The 15,826-nt window shown below is 42.7% G+C and overlaps 2 protein-coding genes across 5 annotated transcripts in view; one reads left to right on the top strand and one right to left on the bottom strand.

Annotated features, from left to right (window-relative positions):
* Window positions 1-15,826, bottom strand: part of LOC309694982 (coxsackievirus and adenovirus receptor-like) — a 55,846-nt gene that overhangs the window by 31,621 nt on the left and 8,399 nt on the right. The window lies entirely within an intron of this gene.
* On the top strand, window positions 224-15,481 carry LOC309695095 (uncharacterized protein). Of its 3 annotated transcripts, XM_082515550.1 has the most exons (5): window positions 224-798; window positions 3,076-3,113; window positions 10,340-10,433; window positions 14,461-14,793; window positions 15,020-15,481. In XM_082515550.1, exons 1-5 carry the CDS (start codon window positions 726-728, stop codon window positions 15,259-15,261), a joined length of 780 nt encoding a protein of 259 aa, XP_082371676.1. In that variant the 5' UTR covers window positions 224-725; the 3' UTR covers window positions 15,262-15,481. The 3 variants fall into 3 exon arrangements, with proteins under 3 accessions (XP_082371676.1, XP_082371677.1, XP_082371678.1); XM_082515551.1 differs by lacking the exons at window positions 3,076-3,113; window positions 10,340-10,433 and having other exon boundaries at window positions 397-798; XM_082515552.1 differs by lacking the exons at window positions 224-798; window positions 3,076-3,113; window positions 10,340-10,433 and adding an exon at window positions 11,830-12,071.

Raw genomic sequence — 15,826 nt, 5'->3', positions numbered from 1 at the left:
GGTGTGACTCACAGGGAAAACATCTTACTTTCCATTATGTTGGCAAGTGGAGCTGTGTGCAGCAAATGATAATGATTTCATTGTTTGTTTTAGGTTTTTTCTTTTATTTCTGTATTTGAAAAGAAACGTGTTGGGTTATTTTGAAGAGAATAATTATCACCATTCAGATAATACATGGTTAGGACTGCCAAGAGGAGCATAGCTGACTAAGAAGTCGCCTCTCCTCTCCTGTCTGCCTGGCTTACGTCCCACATCCCAAACAAGCCATGTTACCCTGGTCTGTCCTGTGTGTACCCCACCTCTCCCTCTATGATTGCTGGGGGAAGCTCCAGCCCCCCTGCCTCCTCTCATCAGGATAAGTGTCAAAGAAAATGGAGTCATGTTGGTTCTGCCGGGACAAGCTGAATACAAAAGTGTGCTTAAAATCAGTAGTTTACCTCTGATTTACTGTAGGAACAGAACTGAGGAGGAGGAGACACAAGGAGGAGTCTTCAAAGAGCCCCCACCCCCTTTCACTCACACTTTCTAGAAGCATCCCAAGTTTCAGATGTGTGATAAAAGAGGAACACGCACTTTCCTCCCTTCTTTCATTCAAACATTAGCTCTAGATACAGGTTTATCTAAAAATCTGAATGTATCAGTAGATTAGCCGATTAAAAACTAATTTGGAACATCATTTATAGAAAACAGAAAAACAACGGCTTGATCGGAAAATCTGCGCTGGAATGGATGTTTGGATAACTATGTCACACTTGTTGAGTTTGTCCTCTGTCTTCCTCCTGGAGTTTACTTCTGCAGGTGAGATGTGCTAATAATGCTTTTGATTATGCTGAGTGAGTTCTTACTTGGTGACATGTTTTTTCAGGTGTTTTCTGCTGCTTTTATTAGTGAGCACTTGACATATTTTACCTACATAATTCAGGCCAGGTGGTTACTGACGTCCATTCATTCATTTGCTGATCAGAGAATACAAATGATTGAATCAGTGGATTGATTAGTTATGATGCTTCCTGTGGAGAGAACAGAAACTATGTACGTGGCGGTTCTGTTCTCCTAATCTTAAGGAGCTTCATTATTCCTTTATTGCGCAGTGTAGTACAGGGGCTATCAGTTGTTTATCAGACCATCTGTTCAGTTGTACAATATAGTTTGCATTAGTTATGGCCTTTGCTTTATTGATTATCATAAATTTATGTGTGTGTGTGTTTGGGGGGGGGTTACAGAAAAACATGCATCACAAATATATAGCAAACGAGCGCAATGCCCCCTGCTGGACATAGAATAGAATAAACCTTTAATACCTGACCTGCAGTCAGCTGAGACTGAAGAAGTCACTTGGGTGAAACATTTCTCCCACAAAACGCTACGTCCAGATGAACAGAATCAACTTTTGGAGAACCTTTAATATCCCACGAATGAGAAATTTGGCCGTCGCACAGCTCTTATAGCAAGATGAATATGACATTTAGAAGGAAGACACAAAGTGGTCTTATATACATAAGCAACCATGTACAGAGATTTGTACATGTAAGTGTGGGGGTGTATGGATGCTCCTGGTGAAATAAACAGTGTACAAACAAGCTGCAAATAAGTAGCAGCAATAAAAAAAACATATGATCCGTCAATTAAACAGGTGATGAGTAAGATAACAGTGTTAAACTGTGTTATAGAGTCTGACAGGCCCTCCAGACCAGTTTGTTGAGTTCCCCCCTGTCCCTCTCTGCCATTCCACCACTCCAGCAGACCACAGCAAAAAAGATAGCAGACGCCACCACAGTGTCCTAAAACGTCCTCAGGAGAGTCCGGTTCACCCCAAGGGATCTCAGCCGCCGTAGCAGGTGGAGATGACTTAGACCCTTTTTATAGAGTGCATTTGTGTTTGTGGACCAGTCCGGTTTGTTATTGAGGTGAACACCCAGGTATTTGTATTGCTCCACTGTTCCAGTGTCCAAAACCTGGATGTTCACTGGTGTAATAGGGGGTGGCTTCTTGCTGAAGTCAATCATCAGGTCCTTTGTCTTGCTGGCATTGATGCAAAGATGGTTCTGTTCACACCAGCAGACAAAGTCCTTGATGACCCCCCTACTCCAGTTTGCTTCTCTCAAACACCCCACCCACAATGGCGGCGGCGTCTGAGAACTTCATGAGTTATACTAAAACTTGCTGATGTCAGCATTGTTATGGAAAATGAGTGCATTACATTCATTTATTTTGGTGACTTTAAGAAGTCATATAAAGTTATATTATTTTTTAATTGAACTGTTCTATGCAAACAGAACTAATTTACCATCTGCCATTGTCACGGTTAGCGAGGCAAACCATGGGAAAGTGGGAAATGAGGACCCAAATGCTGGACTCTTTGTGCTGAACAGCACGTTTATTTACAGTGCAACAAATGACAATAAATCCCTGTGCTCTTGCTTGACTGCCGTGTCATGTCTTTCCTCAAAAAGTCTGTGTCTTCGCACTCCCCGTGCTCGCTGCCTTCCTGTTTGCAAACTCCTCCGGGGGGGAAACCACCAAAAGCAACCGTAAGACACAAACTCTGGTAGGGATGCACTAACTGGCTTTACGCTTAGCTCTCATGGAGTCTTACACAACAATCCAGCATCAGTGAGAACTCAGCCACTCTGCTAAAAAGGTCCCATGACGAGGCTTGAGCCGCTGCAGGTGTGTGTGTGATCGTCCTCTTCAGGTGTGGCCCGCCTCCAGGCGGGACACACCCACCAGTCCTGATGATGCCTGAAACCCAGTGTTCTGACACACCCACACACACACTCATACACACCAACATAGTAATCAGGGACAGCAGCAACAAATACATGTCCATAGATTATTACAGCCATGATAGGAAAACACTGTCAAGCCAGACTAGCCTATGTTGTTCAGTTTATTAACGGACATATTAAAAATAGGAACTAGATGTAAAACTATGATATTAAATAACATTTAATACTTGTGTGATGGTTTGACCAGTGTGCATAGCTTCAGTGTCTTCCGATTGGCTGCTTTAGAAGTGAACAGTCATACTTGGATCCCTTTAACCTCTTTGCTCTGTGTTGTTTCCTCATTCAGACCAGAAAAACATCACAGCTCAGCCTAAAGAGGACGTTGTAGGCGCCAGACGTCTGCTTTGTATTTTATTTACGATTGAGTTCATGTTTGTTTTATTATTCATAGATTCATTACATAAGTGCAGTAGTAGCATGAAACCTTGTGTGAGAGGGAAGGGGAGGAGCATGGACAGAGAGGTTAGGAGTCTCACGGTTTTCTGACCGTGTACACAGCTAGTATTGGATAACTGCTATATTTTGGAATTTTCATGCCTTTTTTTTTTGGAAGGAGTTCATTGTTACATCCTCAGTTTGTAATAAATAAAAACAGTCTTCAAACCATAATGCAACTGGAAGCATTTCTTTTGGAAACCAGGAACACGCGTCAGCCATAGACTCCCCTTTTTTGAACTTGGTTTATTGGAAATTACCCTACATTTAGTCAGAAAACCTTCTTGCTCCTTTTTTGGGAAAAGGAATACTGAAAAGGATCATGTTTAGCAACGCCGTGCACTGTGGATTGAAGGCAATAGCCTACTTGGAGGAAGAATCACGGTAAGCAGTGAAAACAAGCTTTGCTACTGTGGAAATTTGTCATAATGCATGAGAGTGATGAAGAACTAGTGTGTGGAAAAAGAGAACCAAAAATGACGGAAAAGGCTGTCGAGGAAAAGCTGCACAGGTTGACCCAGTCTAGAAAGGCTAAGCTAGGCCACCTAACTAGCCAAGCTAATCAGCTCGAACGGCTAATGGAAGATGATGCTAACGTGAATGCTGTTAAGCAGAAATTGCGTTTAGACTACCAAGATTCATTTGGAGAACTGTGTAAGATAAATGATAGTTTGAGAGTATTAATGCATGAGGAAGAATTTGAAAAGGACCAAAGTTCTTGGTATGAACCTAATGCTAGTCGTATTCGTGGATTTATGCAACATGTGGAAACGTGGGTTAAAGCAGCTGAGGAGCGCACAGAACAAGCTAGACAGTGTGATGCAGACATCCAGCCTTCCGACAGTGTTTCTGTGATGTCCGCTGCATTAAGCAGTAAAAGCAGGAGGCGCAGGTCAGCCGTTGGGAGCCAAGTGTCCACTGCTTCCTCAGTACGCCTCAAAGCTGAAATGGAGAGAGCCACATTGCTTGCACAAGCAACTGCTCTCAAACAAAAACAAGAGCTTGAACGACAGGAAACTGAGTTGAAAGCAAAAAGAGAGCAGCTAGATCTGCAAACTGCTATTGCCGCCTCTGATGCTAAAATAAAGGTATTAGAGAATTTTGAAAATGAGCGCTCGTCACATGTGAGTCCTGCATACCCAACGACTATTGATTCTGGATTCATACCATTACCTGTAAGTCAAACTCCAGTCACCAACACAGAAAATGGATATGGGGAATTCATGCCTTTACAAAATCACCCTATTGGTACGCAGCAATCTAGAGTGGATTTTGCAGCAGATGAGCAAGCAGTTGAAACACTCTGTACTGTTATGACACGTCAGAATAATATAACAGAGCTGATGGTGAAACAACAAAAAATGATGACATTGCCACCTTTAGACATCCCTACCTTCAGTGGTGATCCTCTAGATTACAATACATTTGTAAGCGCCTTTGAGCACGGAGTAGAGTCTCGCACTGAAAGTCCTAAGGATCGCCTCTACTTCTTAGAGCAGTTCACTAATGGACAGCCGAAAGAGCTAATAAAGAGCTGCCTTCATATGAAGCCAGATGTAGGCTATCACAAGGCTAAACAGCTCCTCAAAGAGCATTTCGGAAATGACTACAAAGTTGCTGTAGCCTACATGAACAAGGTCTCGAACTGGGCACCTATCAAGCCAGAAGATGCAGAAGCTTTAAATGCGTTTTCACTCTTTCTGACAGCTTGCTGTAACACCATGGCTGAAGTGAGTTACATGGAGGAACTTGATAACGTCGCAAGCCTGAAAGCCATTGTAGCAAAACTTCCATACAAGTTACGTGAAAGGTGGAGATCTGTTGTGTGTGGTATGCAAGAGCGAGGCAACAGACGAGTCAAGTTCAATGATTTGGTGGAGTTTATTAATAAACAAGCCAAAATTGCACTTCACCCTGTTTTTGGTGACATAAAGGATAGCACCACTGCTAAACCATTCACCATTAAACAAAACAGTAACAAGGATCAGAAAAGGGTTGTAATGAAGAAGTCATTCACCACCAGTGCCATACCATTGGATATTCAGGAGAAAGACACAAAGACAATGGAAAACACAAATTATGTGAAACCCACTCCACAGGCATGTCTGTTCTGTAACGGTGGGCACATCATAGACCTGTGTGGTAAGTTTAAGGGCAAGCCACACAACGAAAAGTTGGAATTTTTGAAAGGCAAAGGACTGTGTTTTAGCTGTTTGAAGCAAGGTCACATGAGCAAACTTTGTAAGAGAAAGGTGAGCTGTGAGGTATGTTCTCTTGCTCATCATACATTGTTGCATATCAAGAAAAGGGACACAGACGCTGACACAGAGAAGAAAACTAAGAACAGTGAAAGTCAAACAATCTTAAGTGCCTTTGTCTGTGCAGAGTCTGAGGATTGTGGGCCAACTGGGGCCGGGGAAGATGACTGCACACTTGCAATAGTTCCTGTACAGGTCAAGGCCAAAAAGGGAAGTGTAGTAGTGCAGACTTACGCCTTCTTGGACCCAGGAAGCTCTGCCACATTCTGTACAGAGACATTAATGGACAAATTGAAGATCACTGGAAGGAAAACTGACATACTACTGAAAACTATGAATGAAGAGAAACCTGTCTGTACTCATGTAGTGTCAGGCTTGGAGGTCAGTAGTTTATCTGGTGACGACTTTATTGATCTGCCAGATGTCTTCACACAAAGGACAATACCTGTAGGAAAAGAAAACATACCCCTACAGAAAGATCTCGAAAAGTGGCCTTACCTTAAAGAAGTAAAACTGCCTCGAATTGAGACTGACATTGGATTGCTTATAGGAGCAAATGTACCTAAAGCAATGGAGCCATGGGAGGTTGTAAGCAGTGTAGGTAATGGACCGTATGCTGTAAGAACCAAGCTAGGTTGGACTGTGAATGGACCTTTGAGAGAAACTGGCTGTCATGCAGACAAGAGAAACCCAGCCAAGGCTAATGCAAACCGCATATCAGTGAGCCGTTTAGAGAACCTGTGGCTTCAACAGTTCATGGTGGATTTTCCAGAGGGAAGAAAACATGATGAAGTGGAAATGTCAAGAGAGGACCATCAGTTTATGGACATGGCCATGGAATCTGCAAAACTGATGGATGGCCACTATACAATATGTCTACCTCTGAAGAACAGATTGGTCAACATGCCAAATAATCGCTCAGTCGCTGAACAACGAGCACGTAACTTGAGGCTTAAATTTCTCAGGAATGACTGCTTCCGACAAGAGTACACAGACTTCATGGAAGACCTTCTTAAAAAGGGCTATGCAGTACAACTGTCAAATGATGAACTGGCGCACAAAGAAGGAAAAGTGTGGTATATACCCCATCACGCCGTGTACCACCCTGTGAAGCAGAAATTAAGAGTTGTGTTCGACTGTGCAGCATCCTATCAGGGCACATCCCTGAATGATCAACTTCTTCAGGGTCCAGATTTGACCAGCAGTCTCATTGGTGTTGTCATACGATTTAGACAGGAACCTGTTGCAATTATGGCAGACGTTGAAGCAATGTTTCACCAGGTGAAGGTGCCTGACGGTGACTCTGACTTACTTAGGTTCCTCTGGTGGACAGGTGGCGACTGCAATCAAGCTTTGACTGAGCACAAGATGACTGTGCATTTGTTTGGGGCCACATCCTCACCCAGTTGTGCCAATTTCGCTTTGAGGAAGTGTGCTGAAGACCAGAGTAGGCAGTTCAGAGCTGAAGTTGTTCAAACAGTATTGCAGAACTTTTACGTTGATGACTGTCTCAAGTCTGTCGCTACGGAGGAGGCAGCTATATCAATGTGTCAAGATCTAATGAAAATCTGTGCCAACGGAGGCTTCCGTCTCAACAAATGGGTGAGCAACCGAAGGAAGGTGCTTGACTCCATCCCAAAGTCTGAACTGGCAGCAGAAATGAAAAGCCTGGACCTGGATCATGGCAAACTTCCACTTGAGAGGGCCCTTGGTCTCAATTGGTGTGTTGAGTCAGACACATTCAGATTTAAGATCAACATCAAAGATCGCCCATTCACAAGAAGAGGACTTCTTTCTGTCATTGGATCAGTGTATGACCCATTAGGCATTTTGGCGCCAGCAGTCTTGCCAGCAAAGATTATCCTGCAGGAATTGTGCAGATTGAAGCTCGGGTGGGATGACGACTTACCTGAGCACATAAAGAGGCGGTGGACTGACTGGTTAACCAGCCTTCCTGCTTTGGAACACTTCTCAGTTGCAAGATGTTTCAAGCCCAAAGATTTTGGAAATGATGTATTTGCACAACTACATCACTTTGCAGATGCAAGTGAGGATGCATATGGCTCAGTCAGCTACCTACTCATGCGTAACACGAGCAATGAGACACAATGTGCATTTATGATGGGCAAGTCCAGAGTGGCGCCTCTCAGGCCTCCTACCATACCCCGTCTGGAATTGACTGCTGCTACAGTAGCCATTAGGATGGATAGTGTCCTGAGAAGAGAGCTACAACTGAACCTTGCAGAATCAGTTTTTTGGACAGACAGTACGGTGGTGCTCCAGTATCTCCGGAATGAGACCACGCGTTTTCGTACGTTTGTGGCAAACAGAGTTGCAGCTATTCTGAAAGGCTCTGATGTGGAACAGTGGAAACACATCAGCACAGACAAGAATCCTGCTGACTGCGCCTCAAGAGGGCAAAGAGTAGATGAATTTAAGAAGAACAGAACGTGGGTGTCTGGGCCAGATTCTCTTCGCAGTCCAGTAGAGTTTTGGCCTAACACTCCATTGAATTGTCCGGAAATCACTTCTGGTGATCCTGAGATCAAGAAGGCCACAGTAAACAAAATAGAGGTGGAAGAAAATGTTGCTCCATTCAAGAGACTGATAAATTACTTCTCATCATGGACAAAGTTGAAAAGAGCGGTGGCGTGGTTCCTGAAACTTAAAGCCTTACTTTGGAGTCTCTGTCAAAAACGTAAAGAGCTATGCGTAACCAGTGTGGAGAATAGCTTTGACAATGATCGACAGCTGAGGCAAAGTCAGATTGACAGTTTCAGGACAAGCTTTAAGCCTACACAAATTTCAGTGGAAGACCTGAATCAAGCAGAGCTCGATATAATCAGATTTTGCCAAAAGGAGAAATTCTCGGAAGAGGTTTCAGCTCTTCACAAGGGACAAAGTGTGAAGCGCAACAGCCATTTATACAAACTGAACCCTGTACTACAGGAAGATCTGTTGAGAGTTGGTGGAAGATTGAGCTGGGCAGCTATGCCGGAAATCGCTAAGCAGCCTATTATCCTGTCTAGAGACTTTCACATTTCTGACTTAGTCCTCCAACAGATACATGAAGAAACTGGGCATGGAGGGCGCAATCACATGCTCTCTGAATTGCGACAGAAGTTTTGGATCCCAAGTGCCAACACAGCCATTAGAAAGATCATCGCAAAGTGTGTGACATGTCGTCGCCTGCATGGGAGAGTTGGGAAACAACTGATGGCTGATCTTCCACAAGAGCGAGTGTTGCCAGATGATCCACCCTTCACCCGGGTTGGTGTAGACTACTTTGGCCCATTCGAAGTAAGACGTGGAAGAACCATCTTAAAAAGATACGGTGTTATATTCACTTGTTTAGCGGTTCGTGCAGTACACATAGAGCTGGCCTCATCATTAGACACAGATTCATGCATAAATGCAATCCGACGCTTCATAGCACGGAGAGGACAAGTGAAGGCGATTCGCTCAGATAATGGGACAAATTTTGTTGCTGCCAATCGTGAGCTGAAGGAAGCAATCGCTGACTGGAACACTTCACCGTTTCAGCATCTATTTCAACAGCATGGAATTAAGTGGACATTTAACCCTCCCACTGCTTCACATCATGGCGGAGCATGGGAGAGGTTGATAAGATCAATACGAAAAGTGCTGAATTCTACTGTGAGAGAACAAGTTCTGGAAGAAGAATGCCTTCATACAGTCTTATGCGAGGCAGAGTCGATCATCAACAGCCGACCAATCACCAGGGCATCAAGCGACCCAAATGATTTGGAGGCTCTGACACCTAATCATCTTTTGTTGTTGAAAACAAAATCTTCATTGCCTCCAGGATTGTTTGACCAGAATGACCTCTACTCACGACGTAGATGGAAACAGGTGCAATATATGTCCAATCTATTTTGGAAGAGATGGACTAAAGAATACCTACCTCAACTTCAGGAACGTCAGCGGTGGGCCACAGCATCAAGAAACTTTGCAGAAGGAGATGTTGTTCTTCTTGTGGACGACTGTGCACCACGAAATTCATGGATTATGGGAAAGATCATCAAAACAGTTCCAGACAAGAAGGGTCTCGTTCGCCGAGTACGGATAAAGACAAAGACTAATGTTTTGGACAGACCCATCACCAAGATTTGTCTGCTTGTGGAATCTGAATGGGCTAGTGGTAAAGACTAAGCCCCTACGATGAGCCATGTGCTAGCAACCTCTGGCTCTTTCCTTCTTTCTCTCTTTCCTTCTTTTCTTTCTTATTCTTTTTCACCTGTTCTTTTGGAAATGGACAGAAACCAGCCTTAATATACTTTGCAAAGCTGATTGGCAAAGTATTGGACAATTCATTTGTCTATAAATAATATTTTGTCATGTGTTTAAACATTGGATATGTCTAAACGTGGTTCATATTAAGTTTGTAAAGTTAAAAAATGTGGTAATTGTTCTAAGGCAATACATTATTAGAACAATTAGGGGCCGGTAATGTAGGCGCCAGACGTCTGCTTTGTATTTTATTTACGATTGAGTTCATGTTTGTTTTATTATTCATAGATTCATTACATAAGTGCAGTAGTAGCATGAAACCTTGTGTGAGAGGGAAGGGGAGGAGCATGGACAGAGAGGTTAGGAGTCTCACGGTTTTCTGACCGTGTACACAGCTAGTATTGGATAACTGCTATATTTTGGAATTTTCATGCCTTTTTTTTTTTTGGAAGGAGTTCATTGTTACATCCTCAGTTTGTAATAAATAAAAACAGTCTTCAAACCATAATGCAACTGGAAGCATTTCTTTTGGAAACCAGGAACACGCGTCAGCCATAGACTCCCCTTTTTTGAACTTGGTTTATTGGAAATTACCCTACAGACGTTATTCTGACATGTCGAGCTCCAAACAACAACCCCATGATTGTAGAGTGGAGCAGAGCTGACCTGGGAAATGAACATGTCCTTGTGTACCGGGACGGTAAATTTGATCCAGACAACCAGCATCCATCTTTTCATTTGCTGTGTGCAGCAAATGATAATGATATCCTTGTTTCTTTTAGGTTGTTTTCATGAAATAAGACAGGGTTAGGACTGCCAGTTAATCAGGTAATCAAGTCTCCTCTCCTGCCAGCCTGGATTATTTCCCACATTCCAAAGCATGTCATACTGGTCTGTCCTGTTTTTACTCCACCTCTCCCAATGTGGAAGGCTCCAGTCCCCCTGCCCCCCCTTTCCTCCTGAAAGTTAGTGATGTGCGGATCGATCCTGAAATATCGATTCCTCCGATACCAATCATTTATGTTCTAGAATCGATTCTCACATTAAAATATTGATATTTTTTAGTAATTTAGGGTTAATTTGTAGTTTATCATTAACAGGAACACAGTGGAAAGAAACTATAACATTCGGATTGTCTACATTCAAAGGAGCTACTTCCTCTTCCGCCTTTCATAGTCATGTGCGAAATACGGCTGTATAAATGTCTCGCAGCCGCTGGCGCGCGCACTCACAACAATGGCTGAGCCTAATTGTGCGGACGTATTTTACCTCCACAAACAGCTGAGACGTGGTTTGCGATACATGTGGCAAAAACGTGCTCCAAGAGTGAGGTGTTGTGGCTATACTTTCCCAACCGTGAGACCTCAGAATTAGGGAGACAATCAAAAGGGCACATTTTACAGTGTTTATTTATCGGATAAAATACGTTAAATGTCACCGTTATTATTGGCCGGCCTGGAAACAGCTGGGGTGTCCAAATTCAGACACTGCTTCCACCTGAGGACCCGGCCTTTGCGGTCTAAAGAAAGCCGGGTAGTACGTCACGAGCTCCCTCAGTGGAGTGAAACTGCCGTCTGCTCCTTGCTATCTAAAATATAACCGGGCGCTGGCGTAAACTCTCGACCGTCTCACACTTTCTTTAATTAGTTTTCTGTTTGACGTTTATTCAGCTGTGTGAAAACCCCGGAGGAACCCACCCTAGGGATTAATAAAGTTAAATTTAATTTAATCTAATCTAATAACTTTAATCTCAGCCAAACCGATTTACTCACGAACAAACAAAACACTGAAAAAGCCAAACAATAACATTTTTAAATTATCAAAGTGACTTATACATCATGTTTAACCCGAGTAGCGAAAGCCCCCGGGGGTTTGAAGACGATGCGTCGGCTCAGATATTTGAAGTTTACACAGCTACATTCTCACCTGAAAACATGTCAAAAGTTTTTTTGCGACCCAGAAAGAGAAATAAGAGTGATATTAAAACTAAGCAGCTGCCGCCATTGTTGGAAACTGGGCCGCGCTATGAATTCTGTGACACCCAATTCCAGACAGATGATAGTCCCACCCCCCCTCCCTTTATATGGGCTGAAAGAAAAAGAAACACGCACTTTCCTCCCTGCATTCATTCAAATATTAGCTCTAGATGCAAGTTTATCTAAAAATCTGAATTTATCAGTAGATTAGCCGATTAAAAACTAATTTTGAACATCATTTATAGAAAACAGAAAAACAACGGCTTGATCGGCAAATCTATGCGCTGGAATGGGTGTTTTGATAACTAAGCCACACTTGTGGATTTTGTTTGCGGTCTTCACCCTGGAGTTTACTTCTGCAGGTGAGATGTGCTAATAATGCTTTCAATTATGCTGAGCGAGTTCTTACTTGGTGACATGTTTTTTTTCATGAGTTTTCTGCTGCTTTTATTAGTGAGCATTCCGTGGCTGTTCTTTTCTCCTTAGGGAACTTCATTATTTCTTTATTGCGCAGTTTAGCACAGTGTTACCGCGCCAGATCCGCGGCCCGAACCGTAGTAAGGAAACCTCTGGCAGTTACTTGAAGGTTCCGTGACTGGCTCGTAGCCGGTGTTGTGCCAGAAAGTAGTGATGGCTCTTAGAGCCGGGTCTTTGACATGAACGACGCGAGCCGGCTCCTTATTGCGAGCCGTCACGTGGGTTTTTTTTTTCTTTCTCTCACCCTCTCTCTCTCTCTCTCTTGCACCTTTTTCCGCTTCACTCAGCACGCAATCTTGTGCTTTATGCTGGGCAGAGGGGGGAGGGGTGGTAGTTACACTCAGTAGCACAGGAACAGAGCCAGAGGGAGAGAGAGAGAAAGAGAACCAGGGACATCAACGTCACATTAGAAAGGTATAGTAATCATCCACAACTATTTTCAGTTCCAGATGATAAAGGATTCAGAAAGTTTATTCATGCAGGTCCATATGACAGAGAATATGTTTTCATATTATAATTTATATTTAATTGTGTTTTGCAGTGTTTTGTGTTTTCACTTTAAATTTGTAAAAGGAAAAAGCTGAAAATGTAAATAGTTAAAAGTTTAAATGTGAATAGTTGATTTTTGTATTATATGATTTATTTATTACATTTTATGTGGAGTGAATAAATAAAAGTATATTTACAGTGGCCCCTACAGACAAAGCACGTACAAACTTCAAATCACGTACGAACTCCAAAACACGTACAAACTCCAAAACACGTAAAAACACGTACAAACTCCAAAACACGGAAAAACTCAGAAGCACATAAAAACTCAAGACACGTACAAAAGACAACAGAAGTGCTCCAGGATGCTAGTGTCAGTGTTGAAGTTTTGTTACCTAGTGGCTACACAAGCCAGCAAGTACCAACGACCTGATTTGGTGTGTGGTAATAACAGGTAAATGAACTTTTTTTTAATTACTTGACTATATATGAATGCTTGTGTATAAATACACAAACAATACACATATGCTTTCATGCTTTCAATTGTGTAATTTAAGTGATCTAGGTAGCTCTGTTTTGGAAGTTCAGTTCATGCTAGAAATGTGTTTCGTAGTTTGTACGTGCTTTTTGGAGTTTGTACGTGTTTCGTCTCTAGGGGCCACCGCATATATTTATATATAAACATATATAAATAAAACCACTTTTTTTACATTAGTAATTACTTTTGTGCATAATTTTATATTATTTTTAATAATAAATTAATTAAAGCAACAAAACAACCTGAAGAGCCGGTTCGGAGCCGAAAGAGCCAGTTCTCTAAAAAGAGCCGGAAATCCCATCACTATTGTCCATGATGGATGTTAGCTTAGACAACATCCTTTCCTCCCAAACCGGCTCGATGGACATCAGCGGACAGTCCAGCACAGAGCTGGCCCTCCTGACCAGTTTGTTGAGTTTCCCCCGGTCCCTCTCTGTCATTCCACCACTCCAGCAGACCACAGCATAGAAAATAGCAGACACCACCACAGTGTCATAAAACGCTCTTAGGAGTGTCCTGTTCACTCTGAAGGATCTCAGCTGCCGTAGCAGGTGGAGACAACTTAGACCCTTTTTGTAAAGTGTATTTGTGTTCGTGGACCAGTCCAGTTTGTTATTGAGGTGAACACCCAGGTATTTGTACTCCTCCACTGTTCCAGTGTCCAAACCCTGGATGTTCACTGATGTAATAGAGAGTGTCAGTCACCAGCTCCTTCGTCTTGCTGGCATTGATGCGAACATGCATGGTTCTGTTCGCACCAGCTGACGAAGTCATTGATGACCCCCCTACTCCAGTTTGCTTCCCTCCGACACCCAATGGTGTCGTCGTCTGAGAACTTCATGAGTTATACTAAACATGAGCTTTACTTAAACTTGCTGTCAGCATAGTTATGGAAATGGGGTGTATTACATTCATTTGTATCTGTGACTTTAAGAAGGCCTATAAAGTTATATTGAAAAAAGAATTTATTTTTAATTGAACTGTTTTATGCAAACAGCACTAATTTACCATTTGCCATGATTGGAAAACACTGTCAAACTAGACTAGCCTCTATTGTTCAGTTTATTAACACATGCATTAAGAATAGGAACTAGATGTAAAACTATGATAATGAATAACATTTAATACTTGTGTGATGGTTTGACCAGTGTGCATAACTCCAGTGTCTTCTGATTGGCTGCTGTAGAATTGAAGAGTTATACTTGGATCCCTTTAACCTCTCTGCTCTGTGTTGTTTCCTCTTTCAGACCAGAAAAACATCACAGCTAAGTCTGGACAGGACGTCACTCTGACATGTCGAGCTCCAAACAACAACATTATTGTAGAGTTGAACAGAACTGACCTGAGAGATAAATATGTTTTTGTGCACCGGAACGGTCAGTTTGTTCCAGATGAGCAGGATCCATCTTTTAAGGATCGGGTGGATCTGCAGGACAGACAGATGAAGGATGGAGACGTGTCTCTGATTCTAAAGAATGTGATGACTGCTGATGCTGGAAAATACGAGTGTCGTGTCTTTATGGAAGACACACGCTCATGTGAAACCACCATCATCTACCTGAGTGTTGTTGTTCCTCCAGGTGAGTGAGTAGAGTTGAGTGTGTGTGTGATCAGAGGTGAAGCTGCTTCCTGGTTGTTGATGTTTGTTTGTAAAGATGTTGTTGATGAGACTTTGTAGAAAGCAGCTGGTCTGAGTGATGTGATCAGAGTGCAGTAGATAATGTCTGACAGCAGTTTGATTCTGTTCTGTTCTTCACTCATCACCTACCTGACAGCTGACACCTCACACCTGTTTCTCACCTGCAGGTCAGACAGGAGGAGACACAGAGGATGGAGGGAAGAAGGATGGAAGGAAGGAGGATGGAGGGAAGGAGGATGGAAGGAAGGAGGATGGAGGAGAGAAGAGTGGATCTGTTGGACTAATAGCTGGTCTGGTAGTTTCCGCTGTGCTTCTTGTTGCTGCTGTTTCTGGATTTTTGATCTACAGAAAACATAAGAAGCAGGATCAAGATTCATACCAGCCTCCTGTTGAAATGCACCATGTTTGAAATGTCTCAGAGCTTTTCCAAATGAGCTCTCAGTCTCCTGGTTATGCGTCAATTTCCCATCGTTGTCACTCAGCACAGTCAAAAACAGATCTGAGGACGTGTTTGTCATGAAAAGAGCCCAACATTTGGTTTTCAGGGTTTTTATAAAGGGGATTTATTTCTGTGAATGAAAAACTGACTGAAATCCTGGATTCTGTTCTTCACTCACCACCAGCTCACACCTTCTCACCTGCAGGTCCTAGAGGACTTGGAGGGTTTGTGGCACTGGTAGTGAGTCTGTCAGTTTTGGTGTGTTTGTTCTTGTACCTAATGATTTGATCTGTAAAAAAAGAAAAGGGAATGGTGCTGAATATGTGATTCCTGCTTCTCAGAGATCCTGTTAAAGTCTAAAGACATTGGGAGGGTTTCACACTGTTTGGAGCAGGGAAACAGGTACTAATGGTGCAATACTGACAGATGTGTTTGTGGATATGAACTCGTACACATGAACATCCCTCAGGTTCATGTATTCAAATTTAGGTCCCAGGACACAAACTTTATATTTCCCATTTTTAAAGAGTGAAAA

This window comes from Aulonocara stuartgranti, assembly GCF_965226115.1.
Source record: "Aulonocara stuartgranti genome assembly, chromosome: 3".
Classification (NCBI taxonomy): domain Eukaryota; kingdom Metazoa; phylum Chordata; class Actinopteri; order Cichliformes; family Cichlidae; genus Aulonocara; species Aulonocara stuartgranti.
The sequence above is the reverse complement of the archived record's forward strand: the minus strand, read 5'-3'. Positions and strand labels throughout refer to the sequence as shown.